Source organism: Mustelus asterias, chromosome 21 (genome assembly GCF_964213995.1).
Source record: "Mustelus asterias chromosome 21, sMusAst1.hap1.1, whole genome shotgun sequence".
Classification (NCBI taxonomy): Eukaryota; Metazoa; Chordata; class Chondrichthyes; order Carcharhiniformes; family Triakidae; genus Mustelus; species Mustelus asterias.
Genome location: NC_135821.1, coordinates 76753233 through 76779600, shown reverse-complemented (window position 1 = coordinate 76779600; position 26368 = coordinate 76753233). Strand labels below are relative to the sequence as shown.

Genomic DNA, 26368 nt, shown 5'->3' with positions numbered 1-26368 from the left:
CTAGACTTGAAGGCTTTCAATTGTCTCATCAACCCAGTTGGCTCACTAATGCCCTTTGGAGAAAGAAATTTGCCCTTGTTACCCTGTCTGACCCACATGCAATCCACAGTAGTAATGGTGCCTGCCCTGAAGGGCCTAGCCAGCCATCAAGGGCACTTAGGGATGGGCAGGGTTGCTAGCACTTGACCTGTAGCGTTCCCTCGGCACTGCAGTTGAGTTCAGCCTCGGCTACAGGTCAAGTGCTAGCAACCCTGCCCATCCCTAAGTGCCCTTGATGGCTGGCTAGGCCCTTCAGGGCAGGCACCATTACTACTGTGGATTGCATGTGGGTCAGACAGGGTAACAAGGGCAAATTTCTTTCTCCAAAGGGCATTAGTGAGCCAACTGGGTTGATGAGACAATTGAAAGCCTTCAAGTCTAGATTTATTGATTTGAATTTAAATCAAATTCCACCAGCTGTCATGATGGGATTTGAACCCATTCCCAGAGTATTAGTCTGGGCTTCTGGATTGTCACTACACTGCCATCTCCTCCTGGTTTTAAGCTTAGTTAGTTGGATTATGTATTGGTTGTTAATGATGCCTTTAGAGGTACTGTTGGCACTAACTTCTGTAAGGCGACACTGGGGCAAGTCAGTGTCGCTCTTGTTGATCCCTTAAACTGGCCCAAGTCCCAGTTACTAAATCCAATATAATTGGAGTGAAATTTTTATAGCTGAGACTTTTCTACTACTGAGTGTAAAGAAGTAAAGACTTTCATTGCACATTTAACACCCCCAAACATATACTTGTCTTAAAAGTTAGTGAGCCCTGAGGTGCAGTCACTATTGTTGTCCAGGGCAATTTGGCAATTGTTTCTAAAAAAAGAGAAAATGCTGGAAAATCTCAGCAGGTCTGGCAGCATCTGAAAAGAGCTGATGTTTACACACTCCCTTCAGGGTCATCTAGACTCAACATCAGCTCTTTTCTCTCACAGATGTTGCCAGACCTGCTGAGATTTTCTCTCTTGGTTTCAGATTCCAGCTTCGATAGTAATTTGCTTTTATTTGGCAATCATTTGGTTTTTCAGGTCCATGATCAGTTCACTTGTTTTTGGGGTAACAGGGATGAGTTGTTGAGTAAATATAGAAAACTCAATTGCTTAAACTAGTGACACAACATCTTCACTGTCCAGTTTAACAGGTCAGTGAGGCTTCAGTTAATACCTAATCTGAAGGAAAGTAGCTCTGGCAGTGCACTATTCCCATGTATCTTTCTGGAGTGCATTTTAAACCCACAATCTACCATTGTGTATCTCTTTCAACACGTGGCTAAACCTTTCTATCCTCGCATAAATTTGTCATTCATAATTCTGCTGCCCTTATCATAACTTGCGCCCAAGTTCTAGCCACCCACCACCCCTGCTTGAATACAGGGGTGGTGGGTGGCTAGGGGGAAGCCAGTTAGCTAGATAGCTAGCATGTGGTTCAGAATGGCACTGATAGCTAGAACCGGGATCTGACCCATGCTGTTATACCTGCCTCCTCACCTACTCTATAGTAAACTGACATGAGCTGTGGTTTAGTATCAGCTATAATTCGGTGAGTCACCAAAGGAAGAGACGGGAGACATATAAATGCAAGTTGTTGTGCTACCAGCTGCACCAAACTGGCACTTTGGGCCTAATCTTTAGGCCTCAACACTGAAGGGGCTGGGTGTAGATTTTCAGACTGCCAGCCAGCATGCCAGCTTCTACGCACCATCCTGCTCTTTGGCCGTGTTCCCAGAGGTGGGGTGGTAGCAGCAGGGCTACCCACTCAAATGGCAATTGGCCAAATCAGGTTGGCTAAAAGCCTATTGCCGAAGGCCCTGAGATGTTGGAACAGTCTAGCTGCCTGGAGGCAGTCTCCTGGTGACAGACCCATGACAGCTGTGGAATTCCAAGTTGATTAATAACCATGACACTGTCGTTTTAAAAAAAAATCTGTTACCGCCTCCCCTTGGGGAAGGAAATCTGGTGTCCTTGCCTGGATTGTGTGACTCTAGACCCACAGCAATGTTGTTGGCCCTTAAACTGCTCTCTGAAATGACCTGATAATTCCTTCAGTGCAAAGGCAAATGGGAGACAACTGCTGGCCTTGCCACTGGCACCCACATCCCATGAAGACCTGGGACCCAGTTGATGTATCTTTGCCAGCCTGGCTTTAGCTGAAGGATTCCTCTGCTGCAATGTTGGACTGGCTGCTAAGGGGGATTTTTAACCTTCAAATTAAAAAAAAAAAATGTTGGAGTGGGTGCTTCTATTTTGGGTCGGCCTCCCTCTCTGACTTGGCTGCAATGGCAGCCTGTGGCCTCGCTGCTGGGAGGGTCTGAGAGCCTGTCTGCTGGCCTCCGTTTAGACAGCCCATCGTATTATTGACAGCACTGGGTACTCGATGGAGTTTAGAAGGATGTGGGGGATCTCATTGAAACTTAGAGTCATGAAAGATCTGGATAGAGTGGGCGTGGGGAATTGTTCCCATTGGCAGGAGAGACTAGGATCCGAGGGCATAGCCTCAGAATAAAAGGAAAACCCTTTAGAACTGAGATGAGGAGGAATTCAGCCAGAGGGTGGTGAATGTATGAATTCATTGCCATCAGATCATTGAGTGTATTTAAGACAGGTTTGTGATAGGTAAGGGGATCCAAGGTTGTGTGGGGGGAAAATGGTGTGAGAATGGGGTCGAGAAACAAATCGGCCATGACTGAATGGCGGAGTACACTTGATGGGCCGAATGGCCTAATTCTGCTTCTATATCCTATGCATATGAAAATAACTGAAATGTTATAGTATATTAGCCCATGATTTTTGTATAAATTTGTATTACAAGATACCTAGACTACAACGTGCAAAAACTGTCTCTGTCCCTTTTGTACAGAGTCTAATAATGGCAGTGATTTTCAGACTGCTGGATGTTTGTTGTCTCGGAAATCGTGTCATGAGTTTACTATCCCCCAGCTGGGGAGCTGTAGGGTCCAGACACAGCAGCTTAGTGTGTTATTGACAGTAAATGAAGATCAGGTGATGCTGAAATTACTCCAATCTGCTCGTTCACAACGGAAGCAGAGTCCCGTACTGATGTATAATCAATCTCATTCCCTAGCTGTGCTAAGAGGCACAAGATTGAAAACAAAACTAGACTGTAACAATGGCCATGTTGTGGCAGCTGAGTTTATTTCTCTGTTTGGAAGGGTAAAGCTGCATTTTAATGGCACAAAAGCTTCTGGGAGACGAATGAATGAAGATTTGGATTGCAATAGTATGTGAAGTCAATAGTTTTTTTGCAGTCCTGTAGAATTGCTGAGACCTCCAGGCAGCCAATAACATTTAACAGTGAAAATAAAAACAGAACATGCTGGAAATACTCGCCAGGTCAGGCAGCTTCTGTGGAACAAAACCGAGTTAATACATATATATATATATATATATTTTTCAATATATAAAAGGTAAGAGAGAAGCAAAAATAGCCTTTGGACTGCTGGGGAAGTAATAGGAAACAAAGCAGTGGCAGAGAAACTGAATAATTACTTTGCATCAGTCTTCACAGTGGGATGCCAGAGCTCCAGGAGAGTCGGGGGCACAGGTGAGTGGAGTGGCCATCACTAAGGAGAAGATTCTGGGGAAACTATAAAAGGTCTGAAGGTGGATAAATCACATGGACTGGATGGACTACACCCCAGGGTTCTAAGAGATAGCTGAGGAAATTGTGGAGGCATTGGTGGTGATCTTTCAGGAATCACTGGAGGCAGGGAGGATACCAGAGGACTGGAAAGTAGTGAATGTAACATCGCTGTTTAAGAAGGGAGGGAGGCAGCAGATGGGAAATTATAGGCCGGTTAGCCTGACTTCGGTCATTGGAAAGATTTGAGTCCATTATTAAAGATGAGATCGCAGAGTATTTGCAAGTGCATGAAAAGGTAAGACTGAGTCAGCACGGCTTTTTCATGGAGAGGTCATGTCTGACAAATCTGAGTTCTTTGAGGAGGTAACAAGGAAGTTGGATAAAGGAGAACCAGTGGATCTGATTTATTTAGATTTCCAGAAGGCCTTTGACAAGGTGTCGCATAGGAGACTGTTAATAAGTGCCCATGGTGTTGAGGGTAAGATCCTGGCATGGATAGAAGATTGGTTGACTGGCAGAAGCCAGAGTGGGGATAAAGAGATCTTTCTCAGGATGGCAGCCGGTGACTAGTGGTGTGCCTCAGGGGTCAGTGCTGGGACCACAACTTTTCACAATATACATTAATGATTTGGAGGAAGGAACTGAAAGCACTGTTGCTAAGTTTGCAGATGATCCAAACACATGTAGAGTGACGAGTAGAATTGAGGAAGCAGGGGGGGCTGCAGAAGGACTTGAACAGGTTTGGAGAGTGGACAAAGAAGTGGCAGATGGAATACACTGAGGAAAAGTGTGAGGTTATGCATTTTGGAAGGAGGAATGGAGGATAGACTATTTTCTAAATGGGGAAAATGCTTAGGAAATCAGAAACACAAAGGCGCTTGGGAGTCCTTGTTCAAGATTCGCTTAAGGTTCACATGCACGTTCAGTCGACAGTTAGGAAGACAAATGCAATGTTGGCATTCATGTCGAGAGGGCGAGAATACAAGAGCAGGGATGTACTTCTGAGGCTGTATAAGGCTCTGGTCAGACCAAATTTGGAGTATTGTCAGCAGTTTTGGACCCCATATCGAAGGAAGGATGTGCTGGCCTTGGAAAGGGTCCAGAGGAGGTTCACGAATGATCCCTGGAGTGAAGAGCTTGTCGTATGAGGAACGGTTGAGGACTCTGGGTCTGTACTCATTGGAGTTTAGAAGGATGAGGGGGGATCTTATTGTAACTTACAGGATACTGAGAGGCCTGGATAGAGTGGACGTGGGGAGGATGTTTCCACTAGTAGGAAACACTAGAACCAGAGGGCACAACCTCGGGGTAAAGGGACGATCTTTCGAAACAGATGAGGAGGAATTTCTTCAGCCAGAGTGTGGTGAATCTGTGGAACTCTTTGCCGCAGAAGGCTGTGGAGGCCGGGTCATTGAGTGTCTTTAAGACGGAGATAGGTAGGTTCATGATTGATAAGAGGATCAGGGGTTATGGGGAATAGGCAGGAGAATGGGGATGAGAAAAATATCAGCCATGATTGAAGGGCGGAGCAGACTCGATGGGCCGAGTGGCCTAATTCTGCTATGTCTTATGGTCTTATCAAGTTGGTGACCTTGCAACACATTTTTATTCAGCTGATAACACTGGTTTTAAACATGTACAAAGGTAGGGGAAAGAGAGGGACTGTGTTAGGGTGGAAGACACAGGAGATTGAATTAGTAAAGGGATGATGGTGCAAGGCAAGAGGAGATGGCAATGGGACAAATGAGAAATGCAAGATGGGTCTAGAGCTGTAAATATTGAGTCTGCAGCTGCCAGAAAGATATTGGGATAGGGTTTAAGATCTGAAATAGAGTGTGGAAGGTTGTAAAGTACTGAATCAAAAGGACGAACTTCATTGGAACAATGGCTGAGGAGTCACCATAGGAACCCTTTGACTTGATTCTCATGGAAGCTGGTCCTGATGGACTGAGTGCCATTATGCCCTCTGATATCGAATGGGGCATGCACTGAGTTTTTTAATAGATCCATCTTCAATAACTGGAGCCAGCATAATATTTCACCTTTGGAGTCCATTTATCGCTGCATTAAACTAACCCCTGACAAATTGTCAATGATTATAATCCACAGTTGATTTCACTTCCGTAGGGCAGTAAGAAGGTGCATGTTCATTCTTTAAATATTCAGTTTAAAGTCGTGTTTACTGTATCTTTTGGTTTTTCAGAATGTACAGAATTGGAGACGTGTGAACGTTGTATTGCCGGTGATGCTTCACTGAACTTAACAGACTGCGTATGGGCACACTGTCAGTCAGGTTAGTGCTTTATGTAATCTGACACGTGTAGCAATCTAGGTATCCATTTGAGAGTCTTTATAGGAAGACTTTATTAATATTCCACCAAATTGACCAATCTTGCTGCACATCCAGGACATTAATTTAAATGTTTTTGGAGCCCTCAAAGGTTCATAGAAATCATAGAAACCCTACAGTGCAGAAGGAGGCCATTCGGCCCATCGAGTCTGCACCGACCACAATCCCACTTGGGCCCTACCCACACATATCTACCCGCTAATCCCTCTAACCCACGCATCCTAGGACTCTAAGGGGCAATTTTCAACCTGGCCAATCAACCTAACCCGCACATCTTTGGACTGTGGGAGGAAACCGGAGCACCCGGAGTAAACCCACGCAGACACGAGGAGAATGTGCAAACTCCACACAGACAGTGACCCGAGCCGGGAATCGAACCCGGGACCCTGGAGCTGTGAAGCAGCACTGCTAACCACTGTGCTACCGTGGCGTCTGAATGAACTCTACAAAGGTTGTAGAGTTCATTCAGACTCCACGGAATCCTTTATGGGTGTTTACCAAGTGCATATCCGAAAACAAATAACTCGTGTATTGTTAGTGCTCAGATATCGTGAGATTTCTGACTAGAATGTTCATTTATCAACCTTTCAAATTTGACCAGTATATCTCCTATGTTACAGCAATAACATGCCCCACAATTTGCCTTCGCTGTGTTTTGATGGGAAGGATTCTCTACAGGAAAATACTTCCCTCTCTGTGTCTCCAAAATATAAGACAAACATCACTTACCTGTTGAGAGCAAACTCTAATTATAGTGCTGTCTTTTCCCCAGGGGAAATTTCAACACCTTGGGCTCAGATGGATGCTTTGAGATGACATCAGTTGTTGGCTCCTGTACGCTCAGGGGTTTAGCAATCTTTGTTCTCGGACACTGATCTGGAATTGTAGATTATCCTCTAATTCCTTATTGACCAAGTACCTGATCTGATTAGCTGGTGTAGCATTGGGGAATTATTGATATCTTTAGTTTGACATTTGATGACACTGGGTATTGATGCCAGAACTAGCCAGTGTAAAGTGGCCCTTTTCTAGGTTGGTCTGTTTTGATTTGCTAACTTTGAATGTTTGGAATACAGAAAATACTTCACATTGGACCCAAGAGTAAAGACATTTTCCTGACTGCCTTTCCAACTTGACCTGTAGGTTCTCAATCTGCAACTAATCTCCAGAGGGAAGATTAAATGTTTGACATTTTTCAAATGGTGACAGATTTGTTTCCTGTTAACTCCAAATATTCTCTTCCTTTCGTATGATTTGACTTTAAGACTTGTGTTTATAGAAAGTGTTACACAACCACTACATACCCCAAAGTGCTTCCGAGTCACTGGAATACTTCTGAAGTTTTTGTAATGGAGGAAACACAGCAGCTAATCTTCATGCAGCAAATGTAAACTCGCACAGATTATAACCCAATCTGGTTGTGGGATACATATTGGTTCAGGATACTGGGGAGACCTCCCACCTCCGGTTTAACATCTCAGCCAAAAGATGGCATCTCTGACAGTGCAGCACTCCCTCAGCATTAGACTGGTTTCTTTGTGCTTGTGTCCTGCACAGGGGCTGGAACCTGGAGCCTCAGAATGCTACCAACCAATCCCTGGTTGCTGCTGCACAGTGAAGTGTTTTGCCACAAACTCCAATTGTGGGCACCATACCTTTAGGTACGATGTATTGTCCTTTGTGGGAATGTTGTGCAGACTTACCAGAATGAAACCTGGATTCTTGACGGCTAAGTGAAGAGGTTTAACTATTGTTATAATCTCTGCAATTTTGGCTGAGGGATGAGTTGACCAAAATTTTCTGATATTAAGGGGGACAGAGGAACAGCTAGAGAACCTATTTCCACTGAACGGAGAGTCTGGGATGCAGAGGACATAATCTTAACACTTGGAGCCAGAGTGAAGTAGCAGACTATTCTACACTAATGCAATGTAGGATAGAGGAGGATGAGCTTTGGAATTTCAGCAAATGGCAATTGATACTCGATTGTTGAATCCAAGATTAAATTTTTTTTTGTATCAGGCAGAGGCAAGTATGAATGAAGTAAGGTTGCAGATCAGCATGATCTAATTTGGGCAGAGGAATACACTCGGGCTCCGAAGGTGTGGGGGAGGGTTTGGGCACCTCCTGTTCCAGTGATTGAATGAATCTTGCTTGTGGTTCTTGAGTATATTGCATATTAGCTGAGGAGAGGTCTTTACAACTCGTGTTGCATGTTGCCTAGGTAAGTGAGTAACTTAAATATTTAATAGAACTTGGCGTGAGTAATGGAGTACGACAGTTTCATATTTTAGTGTGGTACAATGTTTGTGAAATAGCTGGGTATGGAAAGGCACTGCACCATTTGCTAACTGGCTTGTAATGCTGCAGTATAGAGTGCCTTGTTAGCTGACCAATTCATTAGTTCCTAGCCCCTCTAGTCTTCAGGGCAACTGTCAGCCGTCAGATGCCAATGCACTGTTACTGGCCTTGTGTGGTGTTAGGATACAGATGGGAACATTGGCCACTGTTCAGTGACCCAACAAAAACTTGGCCCATTAGGAGGAATAAAAAAGCTGTTTTACATTTTTCTGTTTCTAAAACTCTAATTGTGGTAAACATTTAAAGTGCATATTTAGTTTTACTTAACATGCAATATGTATTAAAGCCATAAAACCCTCATTTGCAATCACTGAAATGTTGGGCTGTTCTGTGCTTTTCCTGGTGGTTGCTGTGATGCATTAATGTGGTGTTGCTACAGTAAGCCAGGACCTGCACTTTACTAAAATTAAGTAGAATTTGTGATTTTTGCAGCATTATCAAACAACTTGATATCGTTTACTGCTGGGCTGTTGAAGATACAAAACTGCAAATTTAGTTGCAAGATTTGAGTTTCTAAAATATACACCTAATATTAGCAGATGGCACAGTGGTTAGCACTGCTGCCCCAAGGCAACAGGGACCCAGTTTTGATTCTTGCCTTGGGTGACTGTGGAGTTTGCACATTCTCCCTATGTCTGTGGGCTTCCTCAGGTTTCCTCCCACTCTCCAAAGACATGTGGGTTAGGTTGATTGGCCATGGTAAGTGCGGGGATAGGATGGGGGCTGGACCAGGTAAGATGCTCTTTCAGAGAATTGGTGTAGACTTGATGGGTCAAATGGCCGCCTCCTCCACTGTAGGGATTCTATGGTTCCAGTAGGTTAGGAAGGTAAATCTTAGCTAGAATCAGCCCCCATGGCAGAACATGGGTCCTAATTTATTTTTTTAAGCATTGTCTTCAAAAATGATGTTAGCTGCTGAGTTATGAAGTGTGATCTTGTACCTCCGCTGGTATCCAAGGGGAAAATCCACCTAGATTTAGCCCCCAAGGAAGAGTTTGTAGTTGCAATAGAAAATGACCTCATTGGTTGGAAATCTGGAACTGATATTGCACGACAGGTCTTTTGAAAGAGCAACTCTGTTAATGCCTCACTGGTTAACCTGAACTAGAACTAAAACATATGGAACAAAGAACAATGCAGCACAGGAACAGGCCCTTTGGCCCTCCAAGCCCGTGCTGCTCCCTGGTCCAAACTAGACCATTCTTTTGTATCCCTCCATTCCCACTCTGTTCTTATGGCTATCTAGATAAGTCTTAAACATTCCCAGTGTGTCCACCTCCACCACCTTGCCTGGCAGCGCATTCCAGGCCCCCACCACCCTCTGTGTAAAATATGTCCTTCTGATATTTAGATATCAGAAGGACATATTTAGATATCAGAAGGACATATTTAGATATGTCCTTCTGATATCTAAATATGCGGCATACAGGCTTATTAATAAACCAGGAAAAGCCTCAGGTCATTGTCTGTGTAGAGTTTACACGTTTTCCCCCATGTCTGTGTGGGTTTCCTCCCACAGTCCAAAGATGTGCAGGTTAGGTGGATTAGTGGGGTAAATGTGGGTTTTGGAGAAAGGGCTTGGATGGGATTCTCTGTTCGAGAGTCAGTGTGGACTTAATGGGCTGAATGGTCTCCTGCACTGTAAGAGTCCTATGAAAGGCAAAACACGGATTGTGTATGATTGGGCGCATACTGAAAGTTTGAAGTTACCAAAGCCAATGCAGGTGTAGGAAAAAGACTATTAAATCTTGTGGTGAGTTATAGTTTGGAATGATGTATGAGGATGATTATGGAAGTCAGAGTGGTACTCAGGAGGCTGGTAACTTGAGCTCACTGTAGACAGAACATGTTCAGCAAAGCGGTCACCTAAGCCCCACTGGAGAGGAAGCTGATCAGTTTTGGGTTTGAGAAATGATTTGAAAGACTGTTTGGAGCCCTGGACAATGTGGGAGGAGGAGAATGAACAAAATGAGACTAAATTGGAAAGACCATTTTTTTAATGGACCTATACTCAGCAATTCTTTCCAGCTTCTTCTCTATTGGGACAATGTGAATGATACTTGTGGAATGGATGATTTAACATATTAATGATATTGTTATAAAGGCGTTTGAAGAACAGTCATTGAGATTTATGACTGCTATTCCATCTATTTGATTTGACAAAATCTGGAATATTAGTGCTATTCCTGACAATAGGGCTGTGACTTGTGTTGAATGGAAATCAGTCAGATTGCCACTCTACTTTTTCTAATCCTGAAATGTTGCTGCAGCTTTTTTGTCCAATCTTTGGACTCTGGCTGGGTGAGAGGAGAATGGGGTGCCAGTAGGGAGGCCACTTGGGAACAGGTGGGTGTTGTCAGGGATTCCTGTGATGGTGGGAGAGAGTTGTCAGTACTCTAGTTATCCAGGAGTTCGAATTTTAGTTCAATTTTTAGCTGGGTAACTATTGCTGTAAAACGGACAGATGACCATTTGAAGTTTATGATTTCAGTTCAAGTTTCTGACTGTTTCCTGTCCAAGGTAACTGCCCATTGGGAGTTTGAATTTGCTGGGGGTTTGCTGACTTGAGGTGGGGTAGAGTTTGGGGTCCCCCAGTGATCTTTGGGAGCACTAGGTGTGCCACCCCAGAGATTGGATGTTGTGTACCCAATGTGTTTAAATCTATTTTGTTCTTGTGTCTGCCGCACAGTCTGTTTTCCCCCTTTATAAGGTTGACAAAGAATTGCGAGTAGACTTCTCGTTAGTACAACAATATTTATTTAAACACACAATCAATCACCCACCCAACCAACAATAAGTTTTCTTGGAGAAATACTGAAGTTCAAGTCCGATACCAGACCTTGACTTGATTTTGTGACTGGCAAGTACCCAGGCAGATATTGGCCTTTCTGTGCACTGGTTATTTCGGATTGCAACGGGATCTTGATCAATTGGGCCAGTGGGCTGACGAATGGCAGATGGAGTTTAATTTAGATAAATGCGAGGTAATGCATTTTGGTAAATTGAACCAGGGCAGGACTTACTAAGTCAATGGTAGGGTGTTGGGGAGAGTTACAGAACGGAGATCTAGGGGTACAGGTTCAGAGCTCCTTGAAAGTGGAGTCACAGGTGGACAGAGTGGTGAAGAAGGCATTCAGCATGCTTGGTTTCATTGGTCAGAACATTGAATACAGGAGTTGTGGCATCTTGTTGAAGTTGTACAAGACATTGGTAAGGTCACACTTGGAATACTGTGTACAATTCTGGTCACCCTATTATAGAAAGGATATTATTAAACTAGAAAGAGTGCAGAAAAGATGTACTAGGATGCTACTAGGACTTGATGGTTTGAGTTCTAAAGAGAGGCTGGATAGACTGAGACTTTTTTCTCGAGCGTAGAAGGCTGAGGGGTGATCGTATAGAGATCTATAAACTAATGAGGGGCATAGATCAGTTGGATATCAATATCTTTTCCCAAAGGTAGGGGAGTCTAAAACTAGAGGGCATAAGTTTAAGGGGAGAGATACAAAAGTGTCCAGAGGGGCAACTTTTTCAGAGGGTGGTGAGTGTCTGGGACAAGCTACCAGAGGTAGTAGAGGGGGTACAATTTTGTATTTTAAAAGGCATTTAGATAGTTACATACATGGGTAAGATGGGTATAGAGGGATATGGGCCAAATGTGGGCAATTGGGACTAGCTTTGGGGTTTTTTAAAAAAAAAGGGCGGATGGACAAGTTGGGCCAAAGGGCCTGTTTCCATGCTGTAAACCTCTGACTCTACGGTCTCTGTAGTCCTATGCGTAGTCTGGTCTGACACTCTGGCTCTGGTCTTCCTTCCTTCTCGAGTGTGATGTCTGTCCTTGTGCTGGCCGTTGCTGGTGATGGTCACCGTTGTAACTCGTTCGTGGGGTCAGAGAGTGCTTCTTCTGTTGTGCAGCACCTTTTATCCCTCCTTGGTTTTGTGTCCTTTTGGGCGGCCTCCTGATTCTTGTCAGTCAATCGATCAGGGCTTGATCACCCTGATCGATAAGAGTCCAATCAGGTGCTGGCACTCCGATCTCTGGCTGTGTACCCAACAGCCATGCCTGTAGGTGCTGGAGACGCTTGGGTCACATACCTCCCTCCCAAATAAGGGGTTAAGGTGTCCCTTTGTCTGGTAAACAAGTATGTTTGACCAGAGTGTCTTTGGGATGGCCTATTTCCTGTGTATTCAGTCGTCTGAGTTGTAGCCTGCTGTTTCAGTGCTTGTCCAATTATCCCAGCATGCTCTGTAAATCGCCATTTTAGGTGGCCCGTTTGGCCACGTTCTGATGGCTCTAATGTCAAATAATTTTCAAGCAAATGTTGGCTAGAAGGCTCAGCTGCCAATGAACCATGCCATGTACTCAGATTGATATCGCCAGTGACAGCTGTGTCCATGGTGCATCTCATTTACAGATGTCTGCTCGGTATTAATGAGGAACATCGACTGCTTGAAACAGTGTTTGAGTTGGGCAATTAAAAATGATCCAATTATCTGACTGATCTCAATCCCTTGCCTCCCAATTTTATCCCACAAATTGCTATTCATTTTGCAGATTATACTAACAGACTAGCTTTTAGAAAAAAATATTAACTTGTCAGATAACAGCAGGGCTGAAATGTATCTAGCAGCATCACAGGTTATTTCATTCCTGTCTTCTGGTGTCATTCTGATTTTTGGGCTCTTATTCCTGTGTAGGATAGTGCTTCCCAAACCTTTTCCTGCAGTGACCTGGGTTTAAACACCAGGGATACAGGCACAAGAAAAACACCCCAAATCACCCACCATTTAGGAGGCTCTGTCTTGGGCCTCTGAACTTATAACTCATCTTTGCAGTTAATCCTTTAGAGCTGTCAAATCCGAGTCTTTGCTGTATAACTGCCATTGTTCCCTCCAAGCTCATGACTCCGTTTCTCCTTCTGTGACCCTATTGGGGGCTGGTGAGATCCTGAAGTTCGTATGGTATATGGATTTTGACACGGTGACAGTGAATGAATTCCAAGTCCAGGTTGTGTGTGACTTGGAGGAGAGCTTGCAGATGGTGTCCTTCTGGGTGGTTGAGGTTCCAGGTTTGGAAGGTGTTGGTGTGGCAAGTTGCTATAATGCACCTTGTGGTGGGCACACACTGGCTACTGTGTCAGTGGATGAGTTAGTAAATACTTACGGTGTGAATGAGTAGCTAAGCAAGCGGGCTGCTTTGTACTGGATGGCGTTCAGCTTCTTGTGATGTTAGAGCTGCACTCATCCAGGCAAGTTTTAAAGTTTTGGTGTCACAAGCAGGCTTACATTAACACTACAATGAAGTTACTATGAAAATTCCCTAGTCGCCACACTCCAGTGCCTGTTCGGGTACACTGAGCGAGAATTTAGCATGGCCAATGCGCCTAACCAACATGTCTTTCGGACTGTGGGAGGAAACCGGAGCACCAAGCCAGGAATCGAACCCGGGTCCCTCATGCGGGAAGGCAGCAGCGCTAACCATTGTCACTCATCACACTCTTGGCTTGTCTTGTAGATGATGACAGGCTTTGGGATGTCAAGGTGAGTTATTCGCTGCAGAATCCCCAGCCTCTGACCTGTCCTGTTCTCAAAGCATGCAGGTAAACAAATGCATAACCAATTGCATCTGCCAAGGAGGTGGAGCATGAATTGTTGCCAACTTTAACCTGGATGGAGGATGAATTTGATACTTGATTGGTATTCATAATTAACCAGGTCGACATTTTGACTTGCATTGTGTAAGACGTTACTGGGGATTCGAGCCACCTCTGCATTCCCAGCAACAGAAATCACCCAGATAAAAGCAAAATACTACGGATGCCAGGAATCTAAAATAAAAACAAAATGCTGGATAAACTCCGTGGACTGGCAGCATCTGTGGAGAGAAACAGCTAAATTTTTATCTACAGAATCCATCTACTTAATTTCAAAAATCCCAAAGTATTAACAAATTCAATCTCAAATATTGAGGTGAAATTGAACTGGTTCCAAACAATGGGTGAAGTAAAGTTACCAAAGCTTACTCCAATCATAAACCCTGTTTCAGATCTGCACGGAAGTGCTGTAATATTGTATTGGGTGTCATCTTGATTTGCTTGGTTGTCTGATGTCTTCCACCACAGTCCCACCAATCGATGGTTAAACCAGGGTCCTGGTTAAAGTCCAGCAAGTTTGTTTGGTAGCATGAGGTTTCGGAGCGCTGCCCCTTCATCAGGTGTGTTGCTGCAAAAGCTCGTGCTACCAAATACACCTGTTGGACTTTAACCTGGTGTTGAGACTTCTGACTGTGCCTACCCCAGTCCAACACCGGCATCTCCACCTGTTTAAGAGCCAGATATTGGTGAGTGGGCAGTCTTTGATTCACTCGTTCTGGGCCCGCCTGTAAAGGCAGCAGCAATGGTAGTTAAAGAATCCTTACCTTTTATTTGGGGCAAGTTGCTGCTTACTCTGTGGGTTTCTGGTTTGGTCTTGAGCAATGTTTCTGGCTTACTAGTCTCTTGAGCTGCAGTTTGACAGGGTGAGTGGGAACTGAATCTAGGGCATGTTGCTTTGCCTGCCACAGGCTAGGCAGAGGTAGATGCCAGGGAGGAAAATGGGCCTATTCTCTGGGATTTAGAAGAATGAGGGACTATCTCATTCAAATATGTGGGGAAAACATTTCTTGAGGGTTTGACCATGTAAATGTTGAGGCTACCTCTAAATGACCCAAATATATGATGCCTGTCAGCACTCCAGCCCAGAGAAAATAGCTTTGTGAAATTTCTCCTATATCTGAGTGATGGAAACTGCTGAATTGTTTTTAAACATAACCTGCTCACTGCATTTAAGGTGTTTCATTGGAGAAGGAAGTGATTTTTATCAATTCTTGCATTGGAAACATTTCTGTTATATTAGAGATTGCTGATTGATTCAATCTTTCCACCACCTGTCCAGAACCAATAACAAACCACTCCCCTCACCACAGACTTGGTCCATTTGAAATAAATATTTGTCTTTTCAGTATTGTAGATGGCGGCCGCACATCTTGAGTGCGGTTAGTTACTGTTGTGATGTTTGAACAGAAATGCATTGTTTTGGGATCCAGGAAGACCAATTCTGATTCCAAATTAATGCCAGGCAGCTAGAATAGATGTATCAAACTGTCTCTCATTTCACAGAATCCTCTTTCTATTCCCTCTTAGACCGTAAGACGTAGGAGCAGAATTAGGCCATTCAGCCCATCGAGTCTGCTCCGTCATTCAATCATGGCTGATATTTTTCTCATCCCCATTCTCCTGCCTTTTCCCCATAACCCCTGAGCCCCTTATTAACCAAGAACCCATCCATCTCTGTCTTAAATACACTCAATGACCTGGCCTCCACAGCCTTCTGTGGCAGTGTTCCACAGAATTTGTCATGAATCTATCATTCTCTAATCTTTAAAAGAAAATGTAGACTTGCAGTGCACTGGCCGTCTTTCCCAAATCCTGGACCAGCCAACCTCCCACTTTCTTTCCTGCCTCAACTGGTGTTGCATTAATTAGCCACCACCTCCAAGGTGCAGATATTTGGAATTGTGCTTGGTTCTGCAGCCAAGATGGCAGCAATGCTTGAAGACAAAAGTAAAATGCAGTTTTGGTTGATTTTTACAAGCTGGTAAACACAATCATTGAATGAAAGCTTTGTCTATTTCGGAATGTTTTGTACTTTGAGCTGTCCTGAGTATGTTGTAAACCGTTAATGTTAGAAAACTGCCTGGATCGAGGGGGAGAATAACTGACTGACCTTTGTCTGCATTCGTCTGTAATGTGTTGCTGTTTTTCCTGATAGTTGTCTGCACTGCCGCAGAGGGAGCAGCACCCTGTACGTGTGCACTGCTCTCCATGGTGCATCAGACAGTGTCCATACCAAGAGGTGGTGCTGATGTTTCCATAACACTGAAGAGGGAAGAGATGGTGGCATCCCTGTGTGTGATGTCACTAGGGTGACCCTATAACAGCAAGATTGCAGGAACTAAAAAAAAACCCAGCAACTGGAAGAATGTTGTGGAACAATCTGCTCCTCTTGCAAAGCTGTCAGTTTGTTGTTGGTCACCATTGGTTTAAAGTTTGTTTATCAGTCACAAGTTGGCTTACATTAACACTGCAATGAAGTTACTGAGAGAATCCCCTAGTCGTCACACTCTGACACCTGTTTGGGTACATAGATGTTCATAGAATCCCAACAGTGCAGAAAGAGGCCATTTGGTCCATCAAGTCTGCACTCTCCACAATTCCATCCAGGCCCTATCACTGTAACCCCACATGTTAATCCCCCTGACACTAAGGGTCAATTTAGCACGGCCAATCAACCTAACCTGCACATCTTTTGGTTTGTGGGAGGAAACTGGAGCACCCAGAGGAAAGCCATTCACAGATGGAGAGAATGTGCAGACTCCAACCAGACAGTGACCCAAGGCTGGAATTGAACCCGGGTCCCTGGCACTGAGGCAGCTGTGCCACCGTACACCTGAGGGAGAATTTAGCATGACTAATGCACCTAACCAGCACGTCCTTTGGACTGTGGGAGGAAACTGGAGCACCTGAAGAAACCCATGCAGACTGGGGGAACATAGTAACACAGTGGTTAGGACTGCTGCCTCACTATGCCAGGAACCGCGGTTCAATTCTGGTCTTGGGTGACTCTGGAGAGTCTTTGATCTCCCTGTGTCTGCGTGGGTTTCCTCCGGGTGCAGCAGTTTCCTTCCACAGTCCAAAGCTGTGTGGGTTAGGTTGATTGACCATGGTAAATTGCCCCTTGGTGCCAAGGGGACTAGTAGGGTAAATATGTGGGGTTACAGGGATAGAGTTTGGGTGGGATTGTTGTCGGTGCAGGCTCGATGGGGCTGAATGGCCTCCTTCTGCAATGTAGAGATTCTATGAACATGCAGACTCCACACAGGCAGTCACCCAAGCTGGGAATCGAACCCAGGTCCCTGGTGCTGTGAGGCAGCAGTGTTAACAACTGTGCTACCATACTGCCCTGTAGGAAATTGGACAGACATCAATATTAAAATAAAAAGCTTGTGTTTTTCTAGGCTTCCATGGTACTTAATATAATCTCAACAGGACAGCACAAGAGGCCATTTGGTCCATTGAGTCTGTGCTGGCTCCTTCGAAGAGCAGTGTAGTTAGCCCCATTCCTTGCTCTAAATCTCTCATCCCTACAATTTCCCAAGTGTTTATATTGAATCTGTGTCCTTTGCCCTATCCATCCATTCCAAATCCAAGCCACCTGGTACATTTTCTTTCGTCGCCTCTGCTTTTTTAAAAAGGATATTTGAGTCTGTCACGCGCTGTGGGTCTGGGGTTGTGTGTAGGCCAGGTTAGAACAGCAGATTTCCTTCCCTAAAGGACATTAGTGAACAGGATGTGTTCATTATCACCATCAAAGACTAGCTTTAGTTGAATTTAAATACCACTAGCTGCCTTTGACCCATGTAGCCCTGGGATTACTACTCCAGCGACATCTCTAGTTATCAAACTTTCGACTATCATCGTAACCTTCTGAAGATTGTCCTCTTCAAAAGACTCTTTACAGTAAACATTAGTGGTGTGGAAAACATTAAAGTACATTCTATGTCTGAAAGATGTGCTGGTTAGGTGCATTGGCCATGCTAAATTCTTCCTCGGTGTACCCGAACAGGCACCAGAGTGTGGAGTCTAGGGGATTTTCACAGTAACTTCATCGCAGTGTTAATCTAAACCTATTTGTGATTTTAATAAATTAAACTGTAAACTTGCTGAACACAAAATCTTAGTTCTGATTGCACACAGCTGCTGATATCCCAGGAAGCATTTGGATTCTTGTAACGGGTTACTCGTCAACTAATAAAACCAGTTTTGGATTAATCATAAAACCTAATGTGGTTTTGCAGTTTTAATGATGCTCAGTGGTTAGCACTGCTGCCTGAAGCTTCCGGGACCTGGGTTTGATTTCTGGCTTGGGTCACTATGTTCTCCCTGTATCTGCGTGAGTTTCCTCCCACAGTCCGAAAGACGTGCTGGTTAGATGCATTGGCCATGCTAAATTCTCCCTCAGTGTATCTCCCTCCCCAAACAGGCACCGGAGTGTGGCGACTAGAGGTTTTCACAGTAACTTCATTGCAGTGTTAATGTAGGCCTACTTGTAACTAAATTTTTTTTAATGCTTGATTGATTTTATCTCCCTTTATAAGCTTGTGCCATCCTTCCGCTCTCCTCAGTAAATGTTCGGTGGGTTTTAATTTTTTTTGCCCAGCATAGATCTTTGCTTTTGTTTCCCACCTGTTTTTAAATTGCAATTGCTGAGAAACATCTTTTTCTAAATCCACGGAAGTTCTAGAGACCTATTTTCTGAAAAGGTTTTTTAATAGCTGGAAAACGTGAATCTTATCACCAGTTTCTAGTAACTGGTTACTGTACAGTAAGAGTGTTTACAATATGTAAACTGATGCCTTGTGTGTTGCAAATAGTTTATAACATCAGCAGTGCAGACCTAATACAGTTGCAGTAACATCACCTTGCATGTAATCTAATCTTCAGTGTGGTTAGTTACCCTCCTGTATCAGATGTCTGTTGCTAAGTAACCCAGAGTACTGAATTAATACACTGTAAAATTTAGTAGATTCTTTGTGGGACATTTACCTGACTAAAAATAAGTCTGTATACTGGAACCAGAGGATTGTTTATGGGATAAATGCTAAGTAACCTTTCTATGCACAGAATTAATAGTGCAGAAGGATGCCTTTTGGTCCATCGAGCCTACACCTACTACAATATCATCCAGGCTCTATCCCCGTAACCCCACATACTTACCCTGCTAATCCCCCTGACACTAGGGTCAATTTAGCATGGCCGATCCACCTAGCCCTACACATCTTTGGACTGTGGGAGGAAACCGGAGCACCTGGAGGAGACCCATACAGACACGGGGAGAACATGCAAATTCCACACAGTGACCCAAGCCATGCTACATGATTTGATGCACCATAGTTTAAGCAAAAAAAAAGCAAGTTCCCACAAACAGCAATATGATAATGACTAGATATTCTTTGTTTGGGATGTTGCTTGAAGAATACTTTGCCCAGGATAGCAGAAGTAAGTGTCCTATTCTTCAAATTAATATCAGGGAACGTTTTCTGTCCACCTTGGGGCAGATGGAGTCTGTTTAACATGTCCTTAAGGTGATGCCTCCAACAATGCACTAATCTCTCTGGCATCGGTCTAGCCCTGGAGTAGAAGTTGAACCTATAACCTTACTCTAGCAAGCGTGCTACAACCAATAGCTTCTGTCTATCATTAATTATGGAAAAGGTAAACTTTATTAAGAATTGCGTTAATTTGAAAACCTTAACTTGCAATTTAAATATTAGTTTCACGTCGTCTCTTACCCCTGCCTCCCAACCTAATTTTAAGCTTTACCTCCTGCACAATGCTTAGTGTTAACTGCAATTTAGTGTCTGAGAAATCTTTTATAAATCTGATTAATGATCTAAATTGGCCTTTCAGACAGCATGCACAGTAAACAGGCAAACCTTTGTTCAGAGCCTAAATCTAATCACATTACTTTACATCCATGCTTATAAGCTTTGCTTACAGAAGTAACCTATGCAACCAAAATGTCTTGTCAAAGGTTGTTTTAGAAATTGCTGTTAGTTTTTGATAAGAAGCAAATACTTGGTTATGTTTTAATCATCCAAACTTTGCATCAACGTTCAGGCTATTAGCGCTCTTAATGGATAAATTCCTGCATGTTGCATGTGTGCAGTTAAAGACATTGGAAGTTGCTCTGTTCCTCCCTCCCCCCCCCCCCCAAGTTGTGCACACCAGTACCTTGCCAAGAGACTGCATCAAGGGCATGAAGTTTTTCAGTACTTAACCAATAAACACAAAGTAAATCTGCAGTTTGAATGTGAATGAGTTTTTAATGGCTTGATGACAAGTCTGGCAAGATGGGGATAGGGGGATTTGAAAACCAGGATGATATGCCCCTGGTTGAGCAACATGAGTCAGTGAGCACAGAGGTGATGGATGAAAGACCTGGTTTGAGTTAGGATACTGGCAGCTAAGCAAGGTGGGATACCAGCCAGAAAAGCATTAGGGGGCAATCTTGCCATCTCATCCTGCCAGCCAAAGGATGGGGTGAGGTGGAAAATCAGGTTCGTGCCCAATTCGAGGAGGCGAACGATGGGATTTGGGGGCGGTGGGCAGCAGTGTCAGATCTCTCTGCGTAGGTGGAATTGCACTTTCTGCTGTAAACTGGGGGGGTGGGGGGAGCAGGTGAGCTCAAGCCCCTCCCTCGCTGGTGGGAAACAGATTTTGCTGCTTTCTTTGCTCAGTATGGTAAGATTGGATTTTTAACTCGCCCAAAAAATAAGCGCGATTATCTCCCGTTTTCTCTCATTCGGCACTTAGAATTCTTTTTGTAAGATCGCCTCCTCAGTCATCAACTGTAGACGTATCTGATGCTGTTGTCTGTAGCTTGTATCGGAGCTGAAATGGGCTTGGAGTGAATGTAAGAATTGGTGCTACTGATTCCGAAGTGTGCAATCTGCTGAAGCTTTCATGACCTTTTTCCTGGACCATCTTGAAGGGATATGAACATGATACGTACACTGAGCTTGAGGTTAATAGGCCTCATGTATTCACAATGAACACTGTTGGGAAGTATATCTAGGTAAGGGAATTTTTTTGTAACTGTAGTTTTGCAATTTCTGTTAAATGTGCTAGTTTAATCTGAAACGCAGCAGTAATTACTGTTTTGAAGCCAACTTTTCTGGAAGCTCCTAAATGATTAGGGGAGAAATTTTTGTCTAGGATTGGGGAGTAAAAGGTAAGGTAGTAAAATTAGTCTCTTATCTTTCAGAAACTTTGTGTGTCTCAAAGGCAGCATCTGATAATCTTACAGACTGCACCATACATGATGAGCCTTCAATGTGTAAAGGTAAGAAAATACATTGCTGCTTTTAAACTGGCTGAGACAGTCTCGAACTTGTCCCACAAATGTGAGTTTCCCACAGCTAACTGCTGTTCTAACTGTTTCTGGCAAGTTTCCCCAAAAATCTGTCAACGTTCCAATTGACACCTGCCAATTCTATGGAGAAAATAGTGCTTTGTTCTGTTGAGCCAGGAAGTAATCCCATTCGTTTTGGGTTCTGGTTGAGTATGCATTAGTGTCACAACTATGCTCACATTAACATTGCAATGAAATTACTGTGAAAATCCCCAAGTATGGAATTGGAATGTTTTGCACACTAAATTACAAGGAAACAATAATTGTTGGAGCAGTCAGAAACTCCCTGATTCTTCCTGCATTAAATCTCTGCATGAATTTCCTAATCATTAGCACTGCTGCTTCACAGCTCCAGGGTCCAGAGTTCGATTCCCGGCTTGGGTCACTGTCTGTGTGGAGTTTGCACATTCTCCTCGTGTTTGCGTGGGTTTCCTCCGGGTGCTCCGGTTTCCTCCCACAGTCCAAAGATGTGCGGGTTAGGTTGATTGGCCAGGTTAAAAAATTGCCCCTGAGATGCGTAGGTTAGAGGGATTAGCGGGTAAATATGTGGGGGTAGGGCCTGGGTGGGATTGTGGTCGGTGCAGACTCGATGGGCCGAATGGCCTCCTTCTGCACTGTAGGGTTTCTATGATTTCCATGATTTCTTCTATGATTCTAGTTGTTCCAGTTGAGCCAATGAATAATCTGGAATTTTACCTGTAAACTTTAAGGAAAGTTGGGTTTTCACATTTTGTTTTGACGGTTTGATCTCACACTGGGAGAGTTGTTACCTTTTTATGTTGTTCAATTTGACTTGAGTTTCTAAAGCAGGCTTGGGTGTAGAATGCTCTTTCTTGTAGCTAGTATTGGGGGATTGACTACACATGTTCCAAACCAGCTCCTTCTATTTCATCCTGAGGAGCAAAGCGAGAGATATTGTGCCGCTTTCATTGCCAATCCTGGCATCAAGATTGAGTCTTTCATGGAATGGCTGAACGGAGTGAGATTTCAGTGTTGACTGTAATTTTCAATATGGATTATAGCCCTAATGGAAATCTGCCATCTGTCAAGGGCCTTCCTATACCATTCTTCTAGATCTTAATTCCCTTTATGCCCATAAATCAGCCAGTCTCTTTCCTCCTCTTCAATGTCTAACTTGTTCTTGCAATATTGCTAACTCACTTGCATCTTGCCTCTTTTTTCTGTCCAAATTACTTTTGTGGTGGAGGGTTGGGAATTTTACTGTCCAACATAACTTTAATAGCACCATTATCACAGTGACCACTTCTCTGAAATGTTATCAAAGAAAGTTTGCCATTGCAGTGCATAAGGAGATATTAGGATAGATGTCCAATCGTTTGATAAACAAGGTGGGGGAGTATGTGGAAGGGAGAGAGTGATGGAGATGGAGGGAGAGAAATGAAGAGATTGTCAACTGAGGGCACAGCTACCAATGGTGATGGATTAGTGGGGTTAGGGGGATAGGGCCTATCGTTGTCGTTGGACTGTCTCGATGGGCTGAATGGCGGCCTCCTGCACTGTAAGAATTCTAATCGGGGTCAGAGGTTCCCCTCAAACCCGGTGGCCAGCCTGGTTCAGCCACTGACAGTTGTCAGGAAAGATAACAGAATCTATGGCCAGGGCAAAATTTGTTGTGAGGATCAAAGGTGGCAATTTTGGTCTTTCCAATATTCAATTTTCACTAACTTCATTGCATTGTTAATGTAAGCCTACTTGTGACACTAATAAACTTGAGCTAAATTAGTGAGATTGGATTCCTTCCAGTTCATAATATTTTGGGCAAACCAAACTCATTTTTTTAAGACTGTAGTTGTACATTTATTAATCTGAAGAGACAAAACGCCTCATTTTGCATAACCATAATGGCTTGTACAATTTCAGTTGTAAAGCTCAAGACACCAGCTGGAGCAATGAAATCAAATGCAGAGTAAAATCATAGGAGTAATAAAGGTTTCTCCATCAAAACAACTGTCTTCAAAAGATTAATTCTGGAATTAAACTGAAACCCTAAAATGTGACTGCATTTTTCTCCCCTCTCTTACCATAACATCTGACACACCTCTCCCAGATGCTTTGTTTCTTTTCCCTCATCTATCCACCTATTCCCAATGCATCAATTTCAAAAGATCCCTGCTCTATTTACAAATTACCTCAGTTTCACTCCTCTCCATTAAACCCATTCCAGGAACGGGGGACCTAGGTTCGAACCCCACCACGGCAGATGGTGGAATTTGAATTCAATAAAAAATCTGGAATTGAGAATCTATTGATTCTCCACCGCCACCTCAAGCTGTGCATTCCAGATTGTAACCACTCAATTAAAATTTTCTCTTATTGTTGATTCTTTTACCAATCCCTTTAACTGAGTTTTCAGGTTGTTGACCCTTCAGCCAATGGGAACAGTTCCTGACGACTTTCTCAACACATGAACACCATTGTACAGTTATCTGTTAGATTTGCTAGGAGAAATAGCCATGGAGCATTGCAGTGATTGGAGAGGGTAGATAAAATCTGTCCATGTTGGGGTGTTAGCTTTTTTGAGACATAAGAAGTGATGGAATTGGACAATGACACCCCATATTGTACAATTAACTACCGGTGGGGACCCAAGCGGGGATTATGGTGATAACCCTAAAGAAGGACTCGGAGAGATTTGCAGGAGAGACTAATACCAAGCCTAGTGAGTGCATAAAATTAAATATTTTCCAGCTAAACAAAGGTATTTGAAAGGAGAAAAGATATATTTTTAGAAAGTGGTTTCAATTTAAAATACTTTTTCACTGATCTGGAATATTCCTGCAAATGTAATTCTGTCTCCTCAGTTCTGAAGTTATCTGCTATTTCTCCTCCTCCTACTACTCCTGTCTTCAACACTAGCACTGTGACTGTCTCCTCTAATACAGGTAAAATAACACTAACTATTCTGCTTCAACTGTCCTGTGGATAAATTCTATTAATCAAATGTTTTTATTTTGATTTACACTTCCTTTGAAGTTTAAGGCAGGTATTTTTCAGTCCGAGATTTAGCACGAACATAGTGTATAGAAGGGATTTTGAATTGAATCATCCATCTGTTGTGCTTCTGCCAATGGGACAAGTGTTACAAGTGCTCACCTGAACTGCATGGTGGAGTCTGCTACTTGTTAGTGTGAAGTATTAACTCGAACAACGCCGCAGCACACAGCTTGGTCAGCTGGCTATGAAAAATTGTTACTGTTGTCTATCTGCAAGCACTTCTCTGTGGGAAGTTTAACAATTCCCAGCAAGTGCTTTCTCCATTTTGGTCCATTTGAGATTGGGTGGGAGAGTGAGACAACAAAGTATTTGGAATGTTTTTTTCAAATTCCAGTACGTAAGAGTTTTGAGATCGCGTGGTGAATTGCTTCAAGAATTCTGCATATTTGGGCCAAAACATGTTGTTCATCTCAAACTCCATACACTGCAATACTTCATTAATCAGTTATTTTAATGTTACAACCTGTTTCCAGATAGACTGAGGGTGGAGCAAAAACTTTAGTCAAACACTGTTATTGTTTGCTCTCTCCCCTGCGATATTCGCTGGACCATACCAGAAGATCAATGAAAATTTTCTTCTATAATGACTAAAATTTGGAGCCAGTTTTGATGCTGTGCTTTGTGTGTGCTGGTACGTTCTTGGTCAGCTGAATCACGAACCTGCCTACTAATTTGCTTTCAGTATTTCATCCCTCCATCTTAATCCACATCTCTACATGAACCCATTCCAATATGACTCACTTGCTGTAGTGAGTGTTTGTGCACTGCGGGCAGCAAAGGCTAGTATAAAAACATCAACTCAATATCGTGCTCTAAGGCACCATTGTCTGTCCTATGCCAGCTGTGCTTGAGATCAGAGTGGACCTCACTTAACCTTGGTAAATGTATCTGAGTATTTGAAGAATTGTAGTGGGCCTTTCCTTTTCTTGACCATGTACCTTATGCTATGTACATGTATGTTTTTAGTTCTCCAGCAAAGGTTAGCTTGGTTAATGGGTTTATACATCTAGAGTTATGGAAATAGTATACTAATAATTAGAAAGCGGTTTGATTCATGTACTAATGAGATTTTTTAACATGCTAATTTGTACATTTCTTCCTCTGCCACCACTATCAGCTGAGGAAGTTTCCACCACATCTGAAGGTATGCATTCACTCGCAATTAGTGATGTGTTCTGCTTATTGACAGTGGCATAGTGGTTAGCACTGCCGCTTCACAGTGCCAGGGATCAGGCTCGATTCCCGACTTGGGTCATTCTGTGTGGAGTTTGCACATTGTGTCCGCGTGGGTTTCCTCCCACAGTCCAAAGATGTGCAGGTTAGGTGGATTGGCCATGTGGGGGGGGGAGGGGGCTAGGGGGGATTAACAGTAAATATATGGGATTACAGGGATAGGGTGGGATCGTCGAATGGCTTCTTTCTGTATTGTAATGATTCTAGTAGGAACCACTTCATTTAGTTTTAGTAACTCCATGTTAAATCTAGGTTTGCTTTTGTTTTTGTGTAAATATAGTATTAACAGGATATTGTTAGAATCGTAATGCTTTCACTCCAGATGTACAGTTGAAGACGCTAACTTTACAGCTAGTAGATGAGTTTAAAAAGAGGGATTTTGTGTTATCTTTCCAATGCAGATCCACTTATTGGTCAGGTCTTCATTCCAAAAGTATGATTTATTATAAAGCAGTTGTCAAATTTAAGAAAAGTCTCCATACAAATGCAAGCATGTAATAGGTGCATAGAATTGTACCTCTTCATCCCTTGTATGAAATACGCTTCCCAAAAAACTGCAAATTTATTATAAGCCTTTACCTTATCTTGCATGTAGCCTGAACACTGCATGGAAACCTTTATAGAAGGGGTACAATATCTATTAAACCGATTGACCCTGATCTAACTGCAAAACCATGTATACAACAAAGCTTCTCTAGACTGAACACATTACGGAGCATCCACAGCTCTCGTAACTTTAGCACAGATATATTTTCCAG

General features: G+C 43.3%; 1 protein-coding gene across 2 annotated transcripts in view; it reads left to right on the top strand.

The window, feature by feature from the left end:
- cd164l2 (CD164 sialomucin-like 2) overlaps positions 1 to 26368 on the top strand; it is a 39668-nt gene that overhangs the window by 2500 nt on the left and 10800 nt on the right. The window contains exons 2-5 of one of the 2 annotated variants that reach the window (XM_078238299.1): positions 5844 to 5933; positions 21216 to 21293; positions 24185 to 24265; positions 25495 to 25521. In XM_078238299.1, coding sequence (XP_078094425.1) covers positions 5844 to 5933; positions 21216 to 21293; positions 24185 to 24265; positions 25495 to 25521 — 276 coding nt within the window. The remainder of the gene's footprint in view (positions 1 to 5843; positions 5934 to 21215; positions 21294 to 24184; positions 24266 to 25494; positions 25522 to 26368) is intronic. The other variant, XM_078238300.1, reaches the window with a different exon arrangement.